We start from the raw sequence: 21,395 nt of genomic DNA, 5'->3' as shown, positions 1-21,395 counted from the left end.
TTTAGAACAGTGGGGCAGGAAAGAAGGAGACAGATATTCAAACTTGATTCTTCTTACGTGTCTGCAATGTAACTGCGCTGCTAATCTTGCTGCTGGAGCCCATCTCATCACTCCTTGGTTCCCTTGGTGAATGAAGCACGGTTAGAACGTGTGTATGGCTTCTCACTCAACTAAGTGGCAAGCCCGGAAAGCAAAATCATGAGGCTAAAAACCCGATGACCCACTAAGCAAACCTCACTCAGAAAGCTCTCCTCAGTTTGTGACACCAGGATTTGAACCACGGTCTTTTCATTTTTCAGTGCTTTGTCATTAATTTGATGCTTTTTAATAAGGTTTAATTTAAATGATAAATCTGTCACAATTGGGGGTGGGAGGAGCTGGGTGATTGCTGATTTTAATGATTATTTGTATAGTGCCATCATCTTAGCTCCTTCCTGTGATTGCTTCTCTGGGACAGCCTTGATGGCAATGGATTTTGAGTCCAGTGAAGGGCAAAAAGCAACCCAGGGCAGGAGTGGGCACTAAGCAGTTAAGAAAGTTGATGGTGTAAAGGCAATTGGTACCTGTCGTGGCCTTGCTTCCTGGGGATCCAGAATTTGGAGCGCGGAACATCTGGGATTGGGATGCCGGTGGGATACCGGACGGGGAGCGGTGCAGGAGGGTGGAACATCGGATTATGGAAGCCGGTGTTTTTTTGCCGGATTGGCTCGCCTGTGTCTTCACTGCCACGAAGAGTGGAGATCGAGAGAACTCTGGATATGAAGACTCAGAACTAGTGCCAGGATAGTCAGTCAGCTCCCAGAATCTGTGCCATCTGGGAGGATAGCTTTCCAATAGTCATGCTCATGATTCCCTTATAAGGGGACCTGCAGCAATTGTGGATCCACTGAATCCCATACAACATAAATGGATTTCCCCACTCACCCAAAGGGACAGATTCTTCAAGCTTATTGGTTTTACTGTATACCTTTAGCTGCTGCTCGACCAATCCAAAACGGCCAGGAATCCCACTACTTCTCCTCCCGCACTGCCAGACACACCCAGGACATCCAGAGGTTCTATTTGTTTGAACAGGGACATGCTGTGAACAGGGATGGGGTGTAGCTGCACATTTATGCTTCACCTCTGAGTTAAACAGTTTCTGAGTAAAGCTGGCTTCTAATTTGCTTCTTTGATCACAAAATCTGGAGGAATTTACATTCTTGCTCCCTGAGCCTTAAATGTCTTCAAGATTTTGGAGATCTGTGTCTGTCTCATTTTTCCCTCCAATTCGGCTGACTTTTTTTTTTTTTTTTTTTTTTTTTTAAGGTATGGGAGTGGGGAGGGAGGTGAGCCATGAGTCAGATTTTCCATTCTATGAGTCAGGAGGGGTCCTTTGGATGCCGTCTCATGTCAAAGGAGCTCATGAGATGTAGCCGAGTTCTGTGCATTACTGGGGCTACGTTCTCAGAGTGTTACCTGACGTACAGGGAACCACCTTGGTGTCTGCAGTGAGTGGGGAGGATCACCAGTAATTCTTAATGCCAAAAGCCTAGGGAAAGTCCTTTGGCACAGGAGTCCCTGTAATGACCCAAAAGTTTTCTTAAAATATTGAAGGATGGGGTAACCCAGTATTTGCCCCAATTTCTCAGCAACTCTTTTCAGTTGAGGTTTGGACGTGGCTCCTGGAGCCAAACATCACTGTGCCAAGCATCAGTCAGAGAGGGTCATTAAACAAGAAGGTTTTCTTCCTGCCCCTCAACCAGAGCTCGTTATTACTCTCCATTCGCCAAGAGTATGAGGGACCCAGTGCATTGCCTCAAGACTGTAGGGCTGATGCCTACAACTATGTAACAGGATTACTGCTTAGGGAGCACAGCCTCCCGGCTGGGGTGTCTCTGCAGGCTCCCTGCTTTCCTCACCTCAGGGCTCTTTAAGAACTTCCAAAGGCTTTCTCTGGTTAGTAATACCCCTGCCTTGGACTAATTTAATACCAGAGCCAGTTTACAACATCCTAGAGTCCCAAACCAAAGTCCATTCCAACAACACAAAAGAAAAGTCCATAGTTAGCTTGGGCATTTTCTTCCACTCCCAAGACTCTTCTTCTCTCCCCTTCTGATTTCTCAGCCTCTCTCTCACTGGGGCTCTGATGTCCAATCCCAAATGCAGTCAGGGTTTCCTGTCCCCTGCTCACTGGGCTTTACCATCCAAACTCTGTGGTGACATGGCCCCGCAGGACTCCCAGAGCACAGCTGAAACTCCCTAAGCTTCCCCCTCTTACTGCAGCCACCTTCTGCTCTTTAGAGGGACCTGTCTGATTCCCTTCAGCGGAGCGCATCACATAATCAGGGCCAACCTAGCACTAGGCTCTGCAGACTGGACAAATCACCCTATTACAAACTGCTTTCTACATCTCAACAGCTTAAAGACGAAACAATTCTCCAAGGTAAGGGACTCCTCATCTGCGAGCTAACATTAGAAAAGCAGAGTGAGGAGAAACTCCCCCCAAACCAGTGACTCCATCCAGACCTGGGATATAGGCTCATTTGCACAGACCTGAGCTGGTGGATGCTACAGACCCCATACGGAGCTGCCCTCTCCCTTCACTAATTTACTCTTTGCCAGCATCTGAAAGTTATAAACAAGGATGCACCTCACACAAAGCACCCTGTGCACAAACACCTCAAACCCATGGTCTCGGTTTGCACAAATCCAGGGTGGCATTTCTCTTAAAGGTGAACGGGCTTCTGCAGAGGAGTTCACTGGTGGCTCTACTGCAGCGTAGGCACAGACAGTTCTGCTCTGCTTGGGCTATGGCCAGCTGAGTAGGTGGGGACTCGAGGTTGCTTTCCAGACTTCATTTCAATCCCCAGGGATAATCCTGCTGCAGCTGCTGCGGAAGTGGCAGTAGGGATGGTTTCCTGCCCATGTCTCACCAAGCAGGGGTGGGCGACGGTCTGCAGCCTGCGATGTGCAGGTCAGACCAGATGATCATGATGGTCCCTTCTGGGTTTAGGGTCTATGAGTATCCCCAGGGGCTGTTCCTGTCAACCGTTGCTTTGTTCCCATCTCTACCGGAAAGCAATGGAAACCTGCCAAACGTTCAGTGTCAGGAACATGCAGGGCCATCCCAGGCCGCCCTGCAGTCCAGGGATTGCCTTCTTTGTGAAACCTGAATGGTGACGCCTGGGCAATCTGACAACTCCAAAGCAGATTTTCTTTCCCTCTATTGACGCTGGCCAGTGTAAATGGATACGATGTCTCAGAGTGAGGGTTGGGCTTACTTTACTCCCTTTCCCCACAAGCTGCTCAAAGATGGTGCTTCAGATTCAGCCAATGAGGACCAGGGCAGCCAGAACCCTACAGGACAGGTCACAGCCTGTCAGGATCATAGGGCAGTATTTCCAGTGGCCTGAAGGGTGCTTCAAATTTGCGACAAAAGGATCATTTTAGTCTTAGAGACACTAAATTGCAAATTCTCTCTAAAGTTCAAATCTAAGCAATAATTCCAGATGAATATATGCAGATAGGATCCTGTGGATCCTTTGCACATCTCCTGAACAGACACAGAACTGGAATCCATGGAATTCATCGCCACAAGATGTCATGGAGGCCAAGATTCAAAGACAAATTGGTCATTTATATGGATAACAAGACAATTGAGTTATAATAGTCAATGCTAACAAACTGAGTGCTAGAAGGCTTAAAATAATCTCTAAATATTAGAGACCAGGGTCAGACCTAATGTGGGGGGCAGGTTATCCCGTAATTGCCCACTGTGGGATTTCTTGCACCTTCCTCTTATGCATCTGGTGCTGGCCAAAGTCAGAGCCAGGAGATTGGGCTAGACAGACCATGTGCTGGATCCAGTCTGCCAATTCCTATGTTCCACTATAGCAGAGTTACCTTGTACAGAGGGACCTTGACATGAACTTCAAGTTCTACACCTGCCAGATGGTGGCAGTAAAAGACACAGCGAGGCAGCCATTTTAACAGTCTGCTGAACCTATTTAGTGTCAAATGAAATAAAAAGATGGGGGGGGACTGGCTTTCTAACTACTTTAGTCCACTCCAGATAAAAGACTACACACATTTCCACATCAAGTTTCTTAAGAAAGTCTGGAGAGGTGATTGACTGATTGAGCTGGAACCTCACCATCACCTCCAGATGGAATCTGGGATGCCTCTGCAAAACTATATTAACTTTGAAGAATGTGGTAGAAGGCAATCGCTTCCAAGGGCCTGGAACTTGATACACCAAGCTGATGTCACTGCTGCTGGGAAAGTGACCGTCCACTTAAAAAAATCTGAGCTTATAGCTATCAAGTTTTCTATCTGGAAAAAGTTTTCTATCAGGAAAAAGCCCCTAGTCTCCTCTGGAACATCCTGTCTGGTGCCAGGGCAGTGAAAGACCAGGTGATGGGGTCTCACCCAGTACTGCTCACTGAGATGGAAGAAGCACAAACAGAGGTGTATCCAATCTCATGAGAACTAGACCCTTGCCCTCTTAGCTGGTATGAGCCTGTGGGCAGGAACTAGGCCCACTACTGACAGGGATTGTTAATGCCTCCCTTTTGAAGGGTACAATGGCCATGGCCTTAAACAAACAGTCAGATACTTTCATGTCTGACTTTCATCATGGGAGTGATGGATGCCGATGCTCATGCAGGTTTTATTACACTCGACCACTCTGCATCAGTAACTATGAAGTTTGCTACCACATCTGTAGTGCTCTGGTTTCTCCCTCGCAAGATTCCACAGCCTGCATTTAGCAAGCCAAGAAATTGGAGGCTTTTTCATTTGGTCAGAATCCTAGCTGTGCTGGCTCCATCTACACTGTAAACCATAGTGTTAGGGGACCCAATCACAACACAGCCATCCCCTACCATGGATAACACACGGGTCCATCTTGTACCGTAGGTGGGACCTTAGGCATATTTTCAACGTGTCCCTAAATCTTCCTCAGCCATGAACAGCCATGCAGCAGTGGCTGGGGAAATGTTTAAAACCCACTTACAATCCAGGAGAGAGCCATGTTCCCTGGTCTGAACTGTACTGTACATGGGTCCCTCCAACACAGGTTTTTATATAGCATAGATGGACCTTTCGGTGACACAGGAACATGTATTTTTAAAAAGTGACCTCCCCCCCAAACTCTAATAGGATGAAAACATGCCCTCCTCCCCAAGCCATGTATCTTACTGAGGCACCTGGCATTAAGAACTCATGGCGATCATCCCCACTCACTGCAACTGCTCCCTTCTGCTCAGGAACACGTCTCCAATCTGCACAGAAATCAATGATAGCTCACGGGTTGTATGGACCCACAATCACACTGAAAGCTGCTGCAGACCCCTCAGGATGGAAGCCCTCATCTCATCCTCCTTTTGGTCTCATTTTCATAGCATCAGAGAAGAAAAAGAGATAAACTTCAGCAGGTTAAGCTGAACTCAAGCAAAGAGACACAGAAAATCTGAGAGTTATGGCTGGAGCTTTCCTTGCCTAGCCCCACTCTGGCTAGTCTTGCAGGATTGGTGAGATGACTCACTATTTGCAGACCCCAATGCCACAGGCCAGGATAAAGACAAACTCGCTTTTAACTCTCCAGGTTGCCAGTGGATTGATAAGTGTCTCTCACTGTACCAAAACTGAAGTGTTCAAGGTTACCTCACGGGACTTTGGAGAGTGAGGAGCTTATGAAACCATGCAAGGCGAGGAAGAACCCCACCAGCTGGCCTGTTTTAGTAACCAACCCATCTCTGTGAATAATCACCCAGGCCAGTGGTTTGTCACAGTAAATTATCTGAAAAATCTGGGCATGGAAAAACAGGATGAGGAAAATCAAGAATGCATAGTTAAAAAAAAACCCCTTAAAATTGCCGGTGACATTATTTTAAAGTGTATTTTAAACTAATTAAAACCATTTACACGAAATAGTTTGAAACCATTTACACAGCTATTCTCCCACCCAACAAGAGGTGAGGAGCAGGGGAAGTTACCTCTCTGCCTGCACTGCTTCCCTGCCTTCACCTGGCCAAGACAGCAGCAGAAGCCACGCTGCCAAGGGTGCTTCTCACACCAACTCTGGAAACTCTGTGCCTCTTCCTCCAGAAATCAGAGATCAATATGGATCCATGGCCTCTCCCATGATACAACTATAGCCCTAATTATGAGAGCACCCGAGCCCTCAGCCTCCCTGCAGCCTAGGTTTTAACTCAACAGCTCTCCTGGCTCTCAATGAAATGGGTTAAACTCCACCTTCTCTCTCCCCCCAAATTTCCCCCACAGAATGTCCTAAGATTCCATTGACCCAACTGCAGCCTTCTTACTTGTCTTGTGAATTTCTATCATATGCTGGACTGAAAATCCAAAATGTTCTGCATAGACAGGAAGGGGAAGATTTCTGGTGGGTCATCCAGCAGCTGCCATCGGAACCCAGGGATCTTTTCATATAGATATCTCCATGAGAAGTATAAACTTGTCTTTCTTCACCCCGTGGGCTGTCTGGGCTATAACCAGCAGCTGTTTTATGTTATTACGAGGAAGAATGGAGAGATCACCTTTATTCTGGCACATCCTGGGAAGGCGAGAGTCTATTCTAGGTGAACAGAGATTCCATGCTAAATCTACAGCTCAATGTTCCTTATTTAAACAAGTACTGAGTTTACTTGGTTACTGTGTAGAGCATCTGATTGGGGATCCCAGAGCCTTGGTTAATCGAGGATGTATCTATGCTGTAAGACTGACCTAGTGCTGAAAATCACCAGTGATGGGTCTCCTCTGATGCCATCTTCACCTGTAGTTAAGACCATTTCCTACTCCAGCTGAAGGGTGTAGGGAGATCAATTACCGAGGACATCTGTGAACAGTGGGCCAGTTTCCTAGTGTAGATGGGGCCTTAGAACATTAATTCTGTGAAAGCGGGTGAAAGAGATGACCTGCGCTTCCATACCTTGCACCATTGTCCTCGAAATGATCTCAATACTCCAGAAAATTTGTAAGGAAACTGCCAAGTTTAGAGCCAACTACTTTTGACCTTCCTTAAAAGTACAGAAGATTGGTGGACAGTGTCCCAGTGGATAAAAATTACATCCACTCCATTAATAAAATAATAATAATAATATAATAATAATAATTAATCATTCAAAATCTAATTACAGCAACTGCAATTTTGGTGAACTATTGAAGAAACAGGTTTCAGAGTAGCAGCTGTGTTAGTCTGTATTCGCAAAAAGAAAAGGAGTACTTGTGGTTGTAGCTCACGAAAGCTTATGCTCAAATAAATTTGTTAGTCTCTAAGGTGCCACAAGTACTCCTGTTCTTTCTGAAGAAACAGGGTGTCAGCTCCCCCTGCTGGCTACAGGTGAGCAGTTAATCAAAAGCTAATTCCAGAGCCATGCACATCCATCCTTCACTGATAGTCATTATGGACAGAGATGAGAGCAAAACAGCACCCACGTAGGCTTCTAGCCATTAAAATAAAAATATGGTGCAGGGCAAAAACCGGGAAAGAAACACATGGATGAAAGTGGAAGTGTCCGAACCAGCCCCCAAACTCTGCCAGAACGAATGTAATTAGAATTTCCCTGGACTATCTCACTAGAAGTTTACATATGAGCTACATATAACTGCTATTTATGACCTCTCCTTCGTCCAATAGCTCTGCCCTTCAGAGTCCAAATTTCAGTGTCTGTAGCAGGCTTCCAAGCGGCGCTGCAGCAGCTCCCTGGCACAAACATTTTATGGGCCCTGTGATTTAGCAGCAAACTGCCCAAATAATTTTCATAATTTCAAAAACCATTTTGAACTCACTATCTGTAACAGTTTCTTGGAAGCTTGTAAGAAAAACTGTTTCCCCACATTATGCATGCTCATTTGTTATTTAGTGCAGCTTAGGAGAGCTTGGCTGTGGACACTGGTTTGTTACTGTATGGTTGCTTGGGAGAGCAGGCGGTAATTTATACAGGAGTGTGCTTGTGTATATAAAGACAGAGTACTGGAGCTTGTTATTTAAAAAAATGGACACAAAAATGGCACTGATTTTGCAGACAGATGGTAAAAAGGTCAGTCAAATTATTAATCTTCCTAACTTTAACAGCATCACTTTAAGAAATGGTTTCATCTCTGCTTTACTACATTCTGGTCAGCACACCTTCAGCTGCCTAAGAGCCGTACACACACCGGGTGCAATGGAAGAATCCATCAGGCCAGCTTCTCTTCACTATGCCCCTAAAGTCAATTACCAAAGGGGGGGGGATAGCTCAGTGGTTTGAGCATTGGCCTGCTAAACACAGGATTGTGAGCTCAATCCTTGAGGGGGCCATTTAGGGATCTGGGGCAAAAATTGGGGATTGGTCCTGCTTTGAGCAGGGGGTTGGACTAGATGACTTCCTGAGGTCCCTTCCAACCCTGATATTCTATGATTCTATGATACCAACCATTGTAAATCATACTCTGTAATGAAACAAATCTCCAGCAGGATACTCACTAATAGGTGCATGCAGTGCCACATGTTCCTGGTAGGGAGTGTAATATTTGTACTGCTTGCCGCAGAATTCACATGTATAATTGCCAGTTTCTGTGAAGATGAAACAAAGACTCCGTAAAAAAGGAACCCAGCATCACCTTGCATAATTATTTTCTTTCTTACTTTTTATGTGTGAACTTGGTGCTTGATAAAAAGAAATAGTGCGACTCATAGTCCCTCATTCTGACAGGGGGCGTTTCAAGCATGCAGTCAAAACCTCTTTCACAAAGGGAGTTGAAGCACTGTGATCTGCACCCACAACCTGCAACCTTTTTCTCCTACAGATGGGAAAATTAAACCCCAGATGCTACAGTGATGGACTCAGTACAACCATACCAATAGATCTGAACAGCACAGAAGGTACTCACAGGTTAAGTGAGCTGCCAAAAATCAAACAAAGAATCAGATGCAAGACAAGGGAGCAAATCCCAGTTGCAGTCAGGAACCAGTGGCCCATGCTGCCTCTCCCTATGTAGCGGCAATGGTTATATTCAGCTAGTGATGGATAAACCATTGAATGTTCAAATAAGCACCCAGAAGTGCAAGTTTTGATTCATATTTCCAGAACTTATTGCGATTGTAAAACTGGGCTAGAAATCTCAGGAGAAGGGCTTTCTTGCAAGACCTGTGGTATTTGCTGTGTGTGTTGGTGCTGCAAATAGCACAGAAATGTCTCGGTATTTTAGCACCATCCCTTCCAGCCAGAGCTAGAGAGATCAGACCAGGGCAGAACCGCAAACACAGAAAAATAACAAACAAGTTAACCCAACATTTTCAATTTTAAAAAGTTCAGCATGAAGTTTGGTCAAAGTCTGGTCATTTCTTTATTTTACCCGCACTGGTTTGCCCATCCGACAAGCAGGCAGTGTGCAAACTGCACCTGTCCTCCAGTCAGCTCTGCCAATATACTTCAATCCCTAACCTGCAAATGGGATAAACTCCACCAAACTTCCTTTCAGCTGTGACCTAATCCTGGATTTGAGCACTGCCAAGGTGAAAGGTGAGTGCACTCTTGCATGCCAACCCCATCACCATGGAATGCCATACTGTACTTTATTAAAATGCATACAAGAATGGGATTTGCATTAAGAATAAACTCAATTTCCAGGACACTTAAACATGTAAAGAAGGGAACTTCTGTACATGTTTAAAATACATTTCTCAGTTTACGTGGCTGCTGGGTTTCCTGTTTATTAGAAATGAGATACATCCCGCAACAACTTTAAAGTTTCGGCATCTTCACATAAGTGTATTTATCTCCCACTGTCATCCAGGAGGAAACTTAGCAAGAACTAGGTTTGAAACGAAATACTATATTTTATTACTTCCAAAACTGTATTATAAATCATACTTGGACCAATCTTCTGAAATGGTTCTGGCTCCTCCTCTTTCACTTCATCTGCTGCTATGACTGTCTGGTCATAAGGGTCTGCAAAAGAACAAAACCAGCAGAGTGCTGACAACACTCCAAGACTTTCTGTACACAGTCACATAGCACTGAATGTACTGGCACGTGTAGTTATATTTCTATCTGACACAGGATTCCAAAGCACAATGTTCAAATTTCCCTCTTTCAGTCCCTCTCACTATCGTCCCTCATGCCCACCCAGATATTAATCCCTTCTAGCGCAATAATATGATTTGAAGATAAATCAAAAATCAGAGAAAGATTGCACAAATTTCAAAGCTTGATTTATATTTTCTGTCGTCCACTGCACCCTTCCCCCAAAACTAAATGTTTTACCCTGTTTGAAACTGGGCATAGTAATGCAATATACATTCTGAGTGGACCAGCAAACTCTGGGCTAGATGGACCTTTGGTCTGACCCAGTATGGCCATTCTTATGTTCACTGACCAATGAAGTTACATGGCCATCTAATGGCACAGCTAGGAGCCAATCAGAACCCCCCATTTTATAAAGTAATTTCATTTACGCCACAAGCAATTTCAAAATGACTAAAACTCTTATTGTTTGTTTCTCTGATTTTCACGAGTCTAGATCAAATGCATATGCAACAAAAGCCTGGTATCTAATAGGGCTGGGCATCACGCTACTGGCTGTACGTAACTTTGCGACGCACTGAGAGACCGAGCAGGTGCCCACTGAAGTCAAGGACAAAATGCCATTGGCTTCTGTAAGTGCAGAACTGGGCTTATTGTGCCTGGGAACTACTGACTGCTTGGAAAAGTCTGTGAAATAAAGCACACAAAGGATCTCTGCTTACCTGCCCGGTTTTCTGGGGCCCCTTCCACACTAAAAACTAACACAGAATAGAAGAAGGGGTGGGGAGGAAACAAAACAGAAATTAAATCCTCTTAAATGGCCTTGTTTTACTCCTGTATTTCATCCACAGGGTCAATGCAGTTCAGCACCACAGAATAAGCCAGGCTCCCTTATCCCACTCCCTCATCTCCCAGGCAGCATTCACACAGGGAAATACTTGAGCATGCCCAGCCCTAGTGTACATAGATCCTCAAGGCCTTTGTTAGAACACACTGACATAGATGCATAGCTGCCTCGCACCCATGTCTATTGAAACACAAGCAATCACTCAGAGGCATCCAAGCAAGCGGTGTCTTAGAGAAACACAAGTGGCAGCCATTTTAAAAGCTTCAGCTTCCTTATTAGCATTGAACTACAGTGATGATGGCACATTTCAAGTGGAAGCAGATATGTTGAACTAGATGACTTCTGGAGGTCTCCTTCAACCCTAATCTTCTATGATTCTATGTTTAGCTTATCTTTCAATCCCAGTGATTTAATGTCTATGACCCCACGTGTGGGACGGAGATTCCAGTACCATTACAGGTGCTGGGGAATGCCAACCGAGCTTAGAGCTAGTCTCGGGGTTCCAAAATTTCGATCAAAACCAGCAAATGCTTTTTTGACAAAATTTCTTGTGAAAAACTTTGGGGCAGTCCTGGCCATGGGTACTGGCCATGAGTAATCTGCTGCATCTGGAGCAGCCCATGGCAAAGACAATGCCTGCTGCACCTTCCTGGCTGAGTAAAGTGCAACACTGACAGCTCTATCTGCCATGAGGAGGAGCGTAGCTCAGCTAAAGAGGGCAACAAACACATAAAAATAATGTAAAAAATCCTTAATATCGTCGAACTGAAATTGCCGCCGGTAGTTCTAGGCTGCCAGCATTCACACTGACACAATTCAACACGTTTACATTGGAAAACAGAGCTGTGGGAATAACTGATTTTTTCGATTCACTGGCAGTTCTGAAAAAAAATCATTCTGGGACTGAAAGGAACTTTGGAATTTTCAGCAAATCAAAAAGTCAGAAAAAAATTCATTTCAATTAAAACACAAAACATTTTGGTTTTAGGCACCATTCACAAAAATGATGCGAATAGCCCAGTAGTGCGGGCACTCATCTGTGATGAGGGAGACCCAGGTTAAAATCACTGCTCTGAGGCTGGGTCTTTGCATAAATAATCCCAGTTCTGGAGCAAGGACTTGAACTCAGGTCTACCACATCCCACGTGAGTGCCCTAGCTACCAGGCTTTAGGCAGAAGTACACCTTCCCTCGGTCCTTTTATGAATTTCACCAGGAAAATAAAGTTGTTTCCTTTCAGAAATGTCAAAACGAACTGTTCTGACATTTCCAAAAAAGATTTTTTTCAACCAAACCAATTTGCCAAAATTGACACAAATTCTCAAGGTATTTTTTTGGACTTGAATCTGCATTTTTCAGTGAAAAAAGTTTTGGTGGAAAAATTTTGCTGAGATCTACTTTGAAGTCCACTGGTTCAGACACAGGCACATCAGTTCAGAACTGCATTGGCTGGCAAGTCTACCTGCATTTGGATCTCTGTAATGATCCCACAGAGAACCATGCTAAAATTGGGTCCTCTGAGGTCAGAAACCAGAAACAACCTAAGGCTAGGCTGGCAATTTACCTTGATGCCCAGAGCTATAACAAATCTGTAGTGATCCTCAACTTTAATATGAAGACATAGCTTGCTGAGACTGCAAGTCCCAGTGGAAGGGTGCTACCTCGATCCAAACAGGTTGAAGCAGAGCAGGTTAGGACCTGATTTCTTTGGGCTGCATGTTAAGAGTGAGCATGGTTGTGTGCCATTGTAAGACCCCATGGCAGCATTTTGCCCATGAATCACACTTTGTCTAACCCCACATAAACAATCACTATTTCGCAGCCCAATTTGACAAGGTGCTGAAGCAGTACTCACCATCCACCGCGTGCAGGTCTCTGTGCTCTTGGAAACAGCTGTAGTATTTATATTTTTTCCCACAAATGTCACATGTGTACCTAAAATTGTCTGTAGGAAGAAGGAACAAATTCATTTTAGAAACATTGGGATGAAAGGCAAGAGCTCCAGTGGACATATCTGAATCACAGGATCCATCCATTCACCCCCATTTCTCCCAGATTCTCTCTCAAATGGCTTACCCACTGGAGCAATCACTGCTTCATACCTACCCAGGTGTGCATCATATACTCTAGCTTAAGACATCTCTCATGAGTTTCAGTCACAGGAAAAGCCAGACAGTTCAGCTGTCCAAAAAAACCTGTATAGGACCCACACAACACTGGAGAGGGGCCAGAACAAGCATGCAGTTCCACAGCTGCCACTACAGCTGAAACTGGCCCAAGGAGGCTGTTCTGGGGTCTCCTTCAGAAGCGCAGAACTGAAATAGCAGTTGTAGGTCACGATTGAGGTGCATTGGCAGAGCTGTGCAAGGACCCAACACTGGGATACTGAAGAGTTGCTGGAGACCATTGACAATACATTGACTAAGCTAGGCATGGTGTAAATGTGCATACGGGGTAATTTCACAAGCGCCATGCATGTTAATATTTGTGGGGGGAAGGACCACCCCCATCCTGTGAAGTGTATTTCCACTGTTAGAGTGACTGTGATAATGGTGCAGTTATACTCCATAGATCTGTTCCTGGGGCATCTGTCAGATCTATTGGCTGTAGCAACAAAGATGTTTTTCTGCTGTTTTCACCTCTTGTTAGTTCTGCAGAGCCAACATAGCTGAGGGCTGGTATCACGACCCTGATGATGCTTGTTTACCTGGGACCCATGAAGCCCAGCCCCAGTTTGAGGCTCTGCCCTGACGGTCCTATTGGTGGAGTCCCCGAGCAGCTGATTGGCCCACTATCCCTACTCAAGCCAGCAGCAGGAACAGGGAGCTGTCCAAACAACTGGGTTCCACCCTGTTCTAAACTGTGCCTTTCGGCTCCCACTCCCACTCCTGGCATCTTGACCCCGGGTGACTCCTCGCATCTGATCCATGCTTCTGATCTCCAATTTGTCTCCTACCTTTGGCTCCTTCGTGTCCTGGCCTAGCCTGACTCCAGTTCCTTACTCGTGATTCTGATCTCCAGTTTGTCTCTGCTTCTGATCCCCGGTATCCTGACCCAGCCGACTCCTGTCTTGTGACCTTGGACTCTGGTTCTGACTGCTAGGTCTGTCTGCCCGTGACCCGGCCGTGACAGCTTCTTTGGACCACAGTTACCTTGAGGGACCAAGCTTGGTGCGAGGATGGACCCAGCAGCACCATTGCAGCCACTAGGAGCATCAGACTCGCCTGGATGTGCCCTCCACCTCCAGGCAGATAATCAAGCACTGAAGGCCCAAGTTGCCCAGCTGACCTGAGATAATCAGCGGCTGCAGGAGGCAGTTCAGCCCTGAGAATACCGTGCTGTGCACAAAATGCAGAGTGCCTCGACCCAACAGGGGTCCGCGATACTACTGCCCCAGCAGTTGGGGTGCTTCATGAACCCATGCCAGCTTCTGATATGTCCCCAAATCCATCCCTCTGACCAGGCTAAGTTGGTCCTGGTAATCGACCTTCTGACCAGAGACTCTCCCCTGTAGGCCATTATTCATGGACACAGAGAAATAATAGTTTGGTGTGATCCATTCCCTGCATTGTCCCCGACCCTTGGCATCTCCTGACTGACCCTTCATGATCCCTTCATTCACTGACAAGAATAGAAAGTCACCTTCCCATCAGAACTCTGCTGACACCAGGGCCAGGGACTAGCGCACATTGCACCCAAACCCAAGAAGGCTCAAGTAGGTGTAGCTGCCCACATTGAAGCACCCACTGGAGGAACTATGGAACTTCCCCCCAAATACCATAACTACGCTGACGTCTTTGAGAAGAAGAATGCAGAAAACCTCCCCCTACACTGGGACTATGACTGCCCCATAGAACTTCAGCCAGGGGTGATGATATCACTTGAATAGATACACACAATGTCAGAGACTGTACTGATGGCATTGTGAGAATATCTCCATGGGAACCTGGCCTGGGGGTTCATCTGCAAATCAACTTCACCACCCAGCGCCCGGGTCCTTTTCATAAAAAGAAAGGATGGAAGCCACCGCCTCTGTGTTGATTATCAAGCCCTAAAGCAGATAACAATCTTGAACCATTACCCACTACCCCGATCCTTGACTTATTGGACCACATGGGGCCTGCCTGCGTATTCATTCAACTGGATCTCCAGGGTGCTTACAATTGCCTCTGTATTTGATAGGGGGATGAATGGAAGATCGCCTTTCGGAATGGCTATGGCCACTTTGAATATTTAGTTATGACATTCAGACTGATGCACCAGCAATGTTTAGCAACGTGCTCCGAGACCTACTGGACCAGTTTGTGACACTTAGACAATACACTGATCTTCTCCGATGATCTGGTCCAACACACCACACATGTCCACACAGTCCTGGAGAGACTAAGACAACAGAGTCTCTACACTAACCTAGAGAAGTGCTCATTTGATTAGACCTCAGCTGAGTTCCTGTGATTCATCCTGTCCCCGGAGGGAATCAAGATGGATCTGCACAAGGTCCAGGCTGTCTGCGACTGGGCAGCCCCCCACAATGTGTGTGACCTTCAATGTCTTTTTAGGCTTTGCAAACTTCTACCGCAGGTTCATTTAGAATTTTTCAAAACAAGTCGAGCCCCTCACTGCCCTTCTCTGAAAAAACACCAAGTTTCACTGGTCACCCAAGGCACAGCGTGAAGTTCTGAATTGAATCTTGCTTTCATCACTGCTCCAGTATTGGCCAACCCCAACATGACAGAAGCTTTTGTTGTGAAAGTTGATACCTCTAGTACGGTGATCAGAGTAGTCCTCTTCCAAAAGCATGGACCCAAGCAAATACTGCACCCCATCGCCTACTACTCAAGGAAGCTTACACGGGCTGAGTGAAACTAGGAGATCTTGGACAAAGAGCTCCTGTCAATTAAGATTGCCTTCAAAGAGTCATGACACTACTTGGAAGGGGTCTGTCATCTAGTCCAAGTGTTTACAGACCACAAGAATCTGAAGTACCTGTGCATGGTCAAGGTCCTGAACCAGCCACAGCTCCAATGGGCCCTGTTCTTCTCCCAGTTCAACTTTACCTTGACCTACTGCCCTGGAACCAGGAACAGCAAGGACAATGCCTTGTCCCACAGATATGGCACCGAGCCACAAGGCCCCTGTCTGGAACAGCCCACATTCTCAACTCCCATAACTTTCTTAATGCGACTTGCCGCCAGGATTTGCTTGCGCTCATCCACTCTGTCTCCGTCTCTGTAATTCCACCTGACAATTTGGCCATTGTCAGCTGAGAACGACATGACACCTAGGAGGGGATCACATTTGGGAGAGAGAGCCTCTATGCTCCCCTAGGATCTGCAAAGGTGGTTGTCCATCCATTGTGCCACGACTCCACCTTGGCAGGACTCTTAGGGCGATATAAAACCCAACTATTAACATCATGTTTCTTCTGGTGGCTACGAATGTTTCCCACAATAAAGACCTTTGTAGCTTCCTGCCAGGTGTGTACCTGCACCACGATCCCTCACCAGAAACCCTGCTGATCTTCCTGGGGTTGTACTGGAAGAATCCTGGAGCAGCTGATTGGCCCGCTGCCCCTACTTAAACCTTCAGTATGAACAGGAAGCTGTCTGAATTCCACCCTGTTCTGGACTGAATGCTTCCTGCTTCCACTCCCACATCCTGATCTGGTGTGACTCCTGGCATCTAGTTCTGATTTTCAGTTTGAACCCCTCGCATCTTAATCCAGCCTGTCTCCGGTTCCTGACTCGTGGTTCTGATCTCCACTTTGCGTAACCTCCCAATATCCTGACCCAGCTGACTCATGATTCCTGTCTTGTGACTGCAGATTCTGGATCTGAGTACTAGGTTTGATCACCCACAACCTGGCAGTGACAGTTGGTCTACACTAGGAATTTATATCAGCAAGAGATGTAGCTATGCCAGCCTAATCCCCGGTGTAGACAGTGGTAGGTAAATGGAACAACTCTGCTGTTGACCTAATCTAGCTACTGCCTCTCAAGAAGGTGGATTGCCTACACTGATGGGAGAACCCATCCCTCATCAGTGTAGGTAATATCTATATTGAAGCGCTACAGTGATGCAACTTCAACTCCTTCCCTGCACTGAGGAATTAGTCTGAGAAAGGACTGAGCAGAATCTGCTCTATGAGGAGTATACATTAGCTTGTATATGTTTAAGTTATAAGGCTCCTCCCTGCCAGATAGTGCATGGTTCCAGAAGAGGAGGAGAAACTAGTATGCTGCAAAAGGGCTAAAGGAAGGGACTGAACGAAAGGCAGGTTATAAAATGAAGCCTCTCAGCCCTAGGAAGGAAACTGAAATGCACAGATGACAACTTAGCCTGCAGGCAATGCACAGGGGAAGTTCCAGAAGACTGGACAAAAGCTAATGTTGTGCCAATTTTTAAAAAGGGGAAAACAGGATGACCCGGGTAATTGCAGGCCTGTCAGTCTGACATCAATCTGACATCAGCACAATAATGGAGTGGCTGATAACAGGACTTGATCAATAAAGAATTAAAGGTGGTGTCATAAATATAAAGGGAAGGGTAACCACCTTTCTGTATGCAGAACTATAAAATCCCTCCTGGTCAGAGGCAAAACCCTTTCACCTGTAAAGGGTTAAGAAGCTAAGATAACCTTGCTGTCACCTGACCAAAATGACCAATGAGGAGACAAGATACTTTCAAAGATGGGGGGGGGGGTGGAGAACAAAGGGTCTGTCTGTCTGTGGGATGCTTTTGCCAGGAACAGATCAGGAATGCAGCTCAGAACTCCTGTAAAAAGGTAGTAAGTAATCTAGCCAGAAATGCGTTAGATTTCTTTTGTTTAATGCCTTGTAAAATAGCTGTGCTGAATGGAATGTAGATTCCTGTTTTTGTGTCTTTTTGTAACTTAATGTTTTGCCTAGAGGGATTCTCTATGTTTTGAATCTGATTACCCTGTAAGGTATTTACCATCCTGATTTTTACAGAGGTGATTCTTTTATTTTTTCTTTAATTAAAAGTCTTCTTTTAAGAACCTAATTGCTTTTTCATTGTTCTTAAGATCCAAGGGTTTGGGTCTGTGTTCACTATGCAAATTGGTGAGGATTTTTATCAAGCCTTCAGCAGGAAAGGGGGTGTAGGGCTTGGGGGATATTTTTGGGGGGAAGATGTCTCCAAGTGGGCTATTTCCCTGTTCTTTGTTTAACATGCTTGGTAGTGGCAGCATAGGGTTCAAGGACAAGGCAAAGTTTGTACCTTGAGAAAGTTTTTAACCTAAGCTGGTAAGAATAAGCCTAGGGGGTCTTTCATGCAGGTTCCCACATCTAGAGTTCAAAGAGGGGAAGGAACCTTGACAGGTGGGGTAATGTAATTAATGCAAATCAACATGGGTTTATGGAAAATAGATCCTGTCAAACTCACCAGATATCTTTTTTTGATGAGATTACAAGTTTGGTTGATAAAAGTAATAGTGTTGATATAATATATTTAGACTTCTGTAAGGTGTTTGACTTGGTACTGCACAACATTTTGATTAAAAAACTAGAATGATATAAAATTAACATGGAATACGTTAAATGGATTAAAATTGGCTAACCAAGAGGTCTCAAAATGTAATTGAAAATGGAGACTTGTCATCAAGCAATATGTTTCCAGTGGGTACCACAGGGATTGGTTCTTGGCCCTACCCTATTTAACATTCTTATCAATGACCTCGAAGAAACCATAAAATCATCACTGATAAAGTTTGCAGATGACACAAAACTTAGGAGAGTGATAAACGATGAAGAGGACAGGCCACAGATTCAGAGTGATCTGGATCTTTTGATAAACTGGGCGCAAGCAAACACTCTGCATTTTAATATGGTTATATATATATATAGGAACACAGAACGTAGGCCATAGTTACAGGATGGGGGACTCTCTCCTGGGAATCAATGACTCAGAAAAAGATTTGGGGGTCATGATGGCTGATCAGCTGAACATCAGCTCCCAGTCTAACACTGTGACCAAAAGGGCTAATGCATCTTGGGATGCATAAACAGGGGAATCTCAAGTAGGAGTAGAGAGGTATTTTTCTTCTGTATTTGGCACTGGTGCAACTGCTGTTGGAATCCTGTGACAGTTCTGGTGTCCACAATTCCAAAAAGATGGTGATAAATTGGAGAGGGTTCAGAGAAGAGCCATGAAAATGATAAAAGGATTGGAAAACATGCTGTCTAGTGAGAGACTCAAACAGCTCAGTCTATTTAGCTTAACAAAGAGAAGGTTCAGGGGTGACTTAATTACAGTCTATATGAACCTAGATAGGGAACAAATATTTAATAATGAGCTCTTCAATCTAGCAGAGAAAGGTATAACATGATCCAAGTGCTGGAAGTTGAAGCTAGACAAATTCACACTGGTAATAAGGTGTAAATTTTTGACACAGAGAGTAATTAACCATTGGAACAATGTATCAAGTGTTGTGGTGGATTTTCCATAATTGACAATTTTTAAATTAAGATTGGATGTTTTTCTAACAGATCTGCTCTAGGAACTATTTGGGGAAGTTTTAGGGCCTGTGCTATACAGCTGATCAGACTAGATGATCACAGTGGTCCCCTGTGGCTTTGGAATCTATGAATCTACTAGCCTAAGACACAGGAAAAACCCTATGGAGAAATGTGCTGTCAAATACAGGAGATTCAGCTCACTCAAGCACTGGAGCAGAAAGACTGCAATCGCAAAGAGCTTCATGGGGACGTTGCATATAGTGTTTCTGCCTTGCCTTGCTAACTATCTACAAACCACTATGTAATTTGCAACTGCCACCAACAAAATAAAGGAGGCAGCTTGGGTTGCACTGTTGGAGGACCAGTCCTTGAAGCCCAGGAAGCAGTAATCTCAGACACTTCCCAGAACCTGCTGAGTGTACTGCACACATCCCGGGCTGCTGTGCATTACAGAGGACAGACAGCACGTAGTGTGTGCTGCAGCCCACGAAAACAGAGTTTCTCCCATTAGTGAGACTGGTCCAGCTTAGAAAGCATGAGCTTCACAGAAGATGAAAGTGGTGTGTGACACATTGAAGAGGAATAAGAGCTCGCCCCAAGGGGGTATAATTGATGAATCCCTCTCTCTCTGTCTCAAGTCTAAGGGAAATGACTCCTAGCAAGGCATGCAGAGTCTTGGAGGTGAAGAGGGCCCAGGATATTCAAAGAACAGCAGGTCACGTAGACTACTGACACTCTGGTGGTTAGGCTGATGCCTGGTCACTTTTCCCAGGCTCCATCAGAGTGCCACTTTATCAGGAATAACCCTCCCCTCCATCTTGGAGAGCCCCTGCTGTAACAGAAGACAGATAACATGGATACCACGCAGAAGACTCCTGGGTTGACTTTCCATGGTCATTTTGGTCAACTCTAAACCAAATCCAAACCAAGCATGGTAGATGCGGACATTTAATGCACAAATGGAAAAATCAAGGACTCCCCGGTGTGCAAGTGTGGTTCCCCACGACAGACCATCGAACAACATATCATTACCTACTGCCAATTTATAAATATGAAGGAGGCATTACTGCAATAAATTCTGCTACACCTAATATAGCTGTTTGGCTCAATCAACTTCACGTGAAATTGTAGTTGCCGCTCTATCCCAGCCATATGAAAGAGGAAGACGACGACCTGAGAAACCTCCATGCGCTCACTGGGAGCGGTGGGGATTTGTGCTGCTCCACAGAAAGCCCATGTGTTTGAACTAGCTGGGAACAGCACTCCATGGGGGAGGTGAAGGCACTGGGCCCTGACAAAACTCAGCCTTGGCTACAGTGACAATTTTAGGGAACCCTTCCATCGTTGCTCTCGCACTGATGCAGCTTCACCGGCACTAGCAGCAATGGGGCAGATAGCGCTGACTGACAGCATTTCAGCATTAGGTCACTTAGATTCACCCTGAGTAGGATTAGACCACACGGTAGGAAAAATACTGGATGATGGTCTATACGCTACCACCCTGCCAGCATCAGTAGAGCTGCACCAGGGCTAGAGCTAGGATATGTATCATGCAAAAATTATCTGCTCTACTGCAACCTTGCCCCTTCAATGGCACCGTGCGGGGGGGAAAAAACCACCTAAGCATGCAGAATGCTGACAATTATACCAGGGAAATTATTTTCATGAAGAACTTTGTTTATTGATTAAGAATATCCGGGAATTACAGAGTAGCAGCCGTGTTAGTCTGTATTCGCAAAAAGAAAAGGAGTACTTGTGGCACCGTAGAGACTAACAAATTTATTTGAGCATAAGCTTTCGTGAGCTACAGCTCACTTCATCGGAATACAGAGTGCATGTTAAACTGCCAGCCATTCTTACAGCTGAACCAAACACTTGGGAAAGAGATTAGTTGTTTGAAGCAGGCAGAGACTCAGTCCCACACCTCATTGGTATTCACAACAGCTGGGCCAGCAGTAGAGTCCCTGAGCTAGACCAGACCATGGAGCTACTGTTACTGAATGTCAGAGACTGACACACACACAGGTAAAGAAATCTAGCGCTAAAGTCAAACTCCAGCAAG

General features: G+C 45.4%; 1 protein-coding gene across 25 annotated transcripts in view; it reads right to left on the bottom strand.

Annotated features, from left to right (window-relative positions):
* The window catches only part of ZNF618 (zinc finger protein 618), a 325,372-nt gene that overhangs the window by 45,124 nt on the left and 258,853 nt on the right, over window positions 1–21,395 (bottom strand). For 10 of the 25 annotated variants that reach the window (XM_043499112.1, XM_038374100.2, XM_038374101.2 and 7 more), the window contains 5 exons: window positions 12,712–12,801; window positions 10,733–10,768; window positions 9,858–9,935; window positions 8,468–8,557; window positions 564–752 (listed from right to left, as the gene is read on the bottom strand). In XM_043499112.1, the coding sequence (XP_043355047.1) occupies window positions 564–752; window positions 8,468–8,557; window positions 9,858–9,935; window positions 10,733–10,768; window positions 12,712–12,801 (483 nt within the window). The remainder of the gene's footprint in view (window positions 1–563; window positions 753–8,467; window positions 8,558–9,857; window positions 9,936–10,732; window positions 10,769–12,711; window positions 12,802–21,395) is intronic. The other 15 variants (XM_043499118.1, XM_038374111.2, XM_038374106.2 and 12 more) reach the window with 3 other exon arrangements.

Source organism: Dermochelys coriacea, chromosome 16 (genome assembly GCF_009764565.3).
Source record: "Dermochelys coriacea isolate rDerCor1 chromosome 16, rDerCor1.pri.v4, whole genome shotgun sequence".
In the NCBI taxonomy this organism is placed as follows: domain Eukaryota; kingdom Metazoa; phylum Chordata; order Testudines; family Dermochelyidae; genus Dermochelys; species Dermochelys coriacea.
Note: the sequence above shows the minus strand (reverse complement) of the source record. Positions and strands in the feature narration are given on the sequence as shown.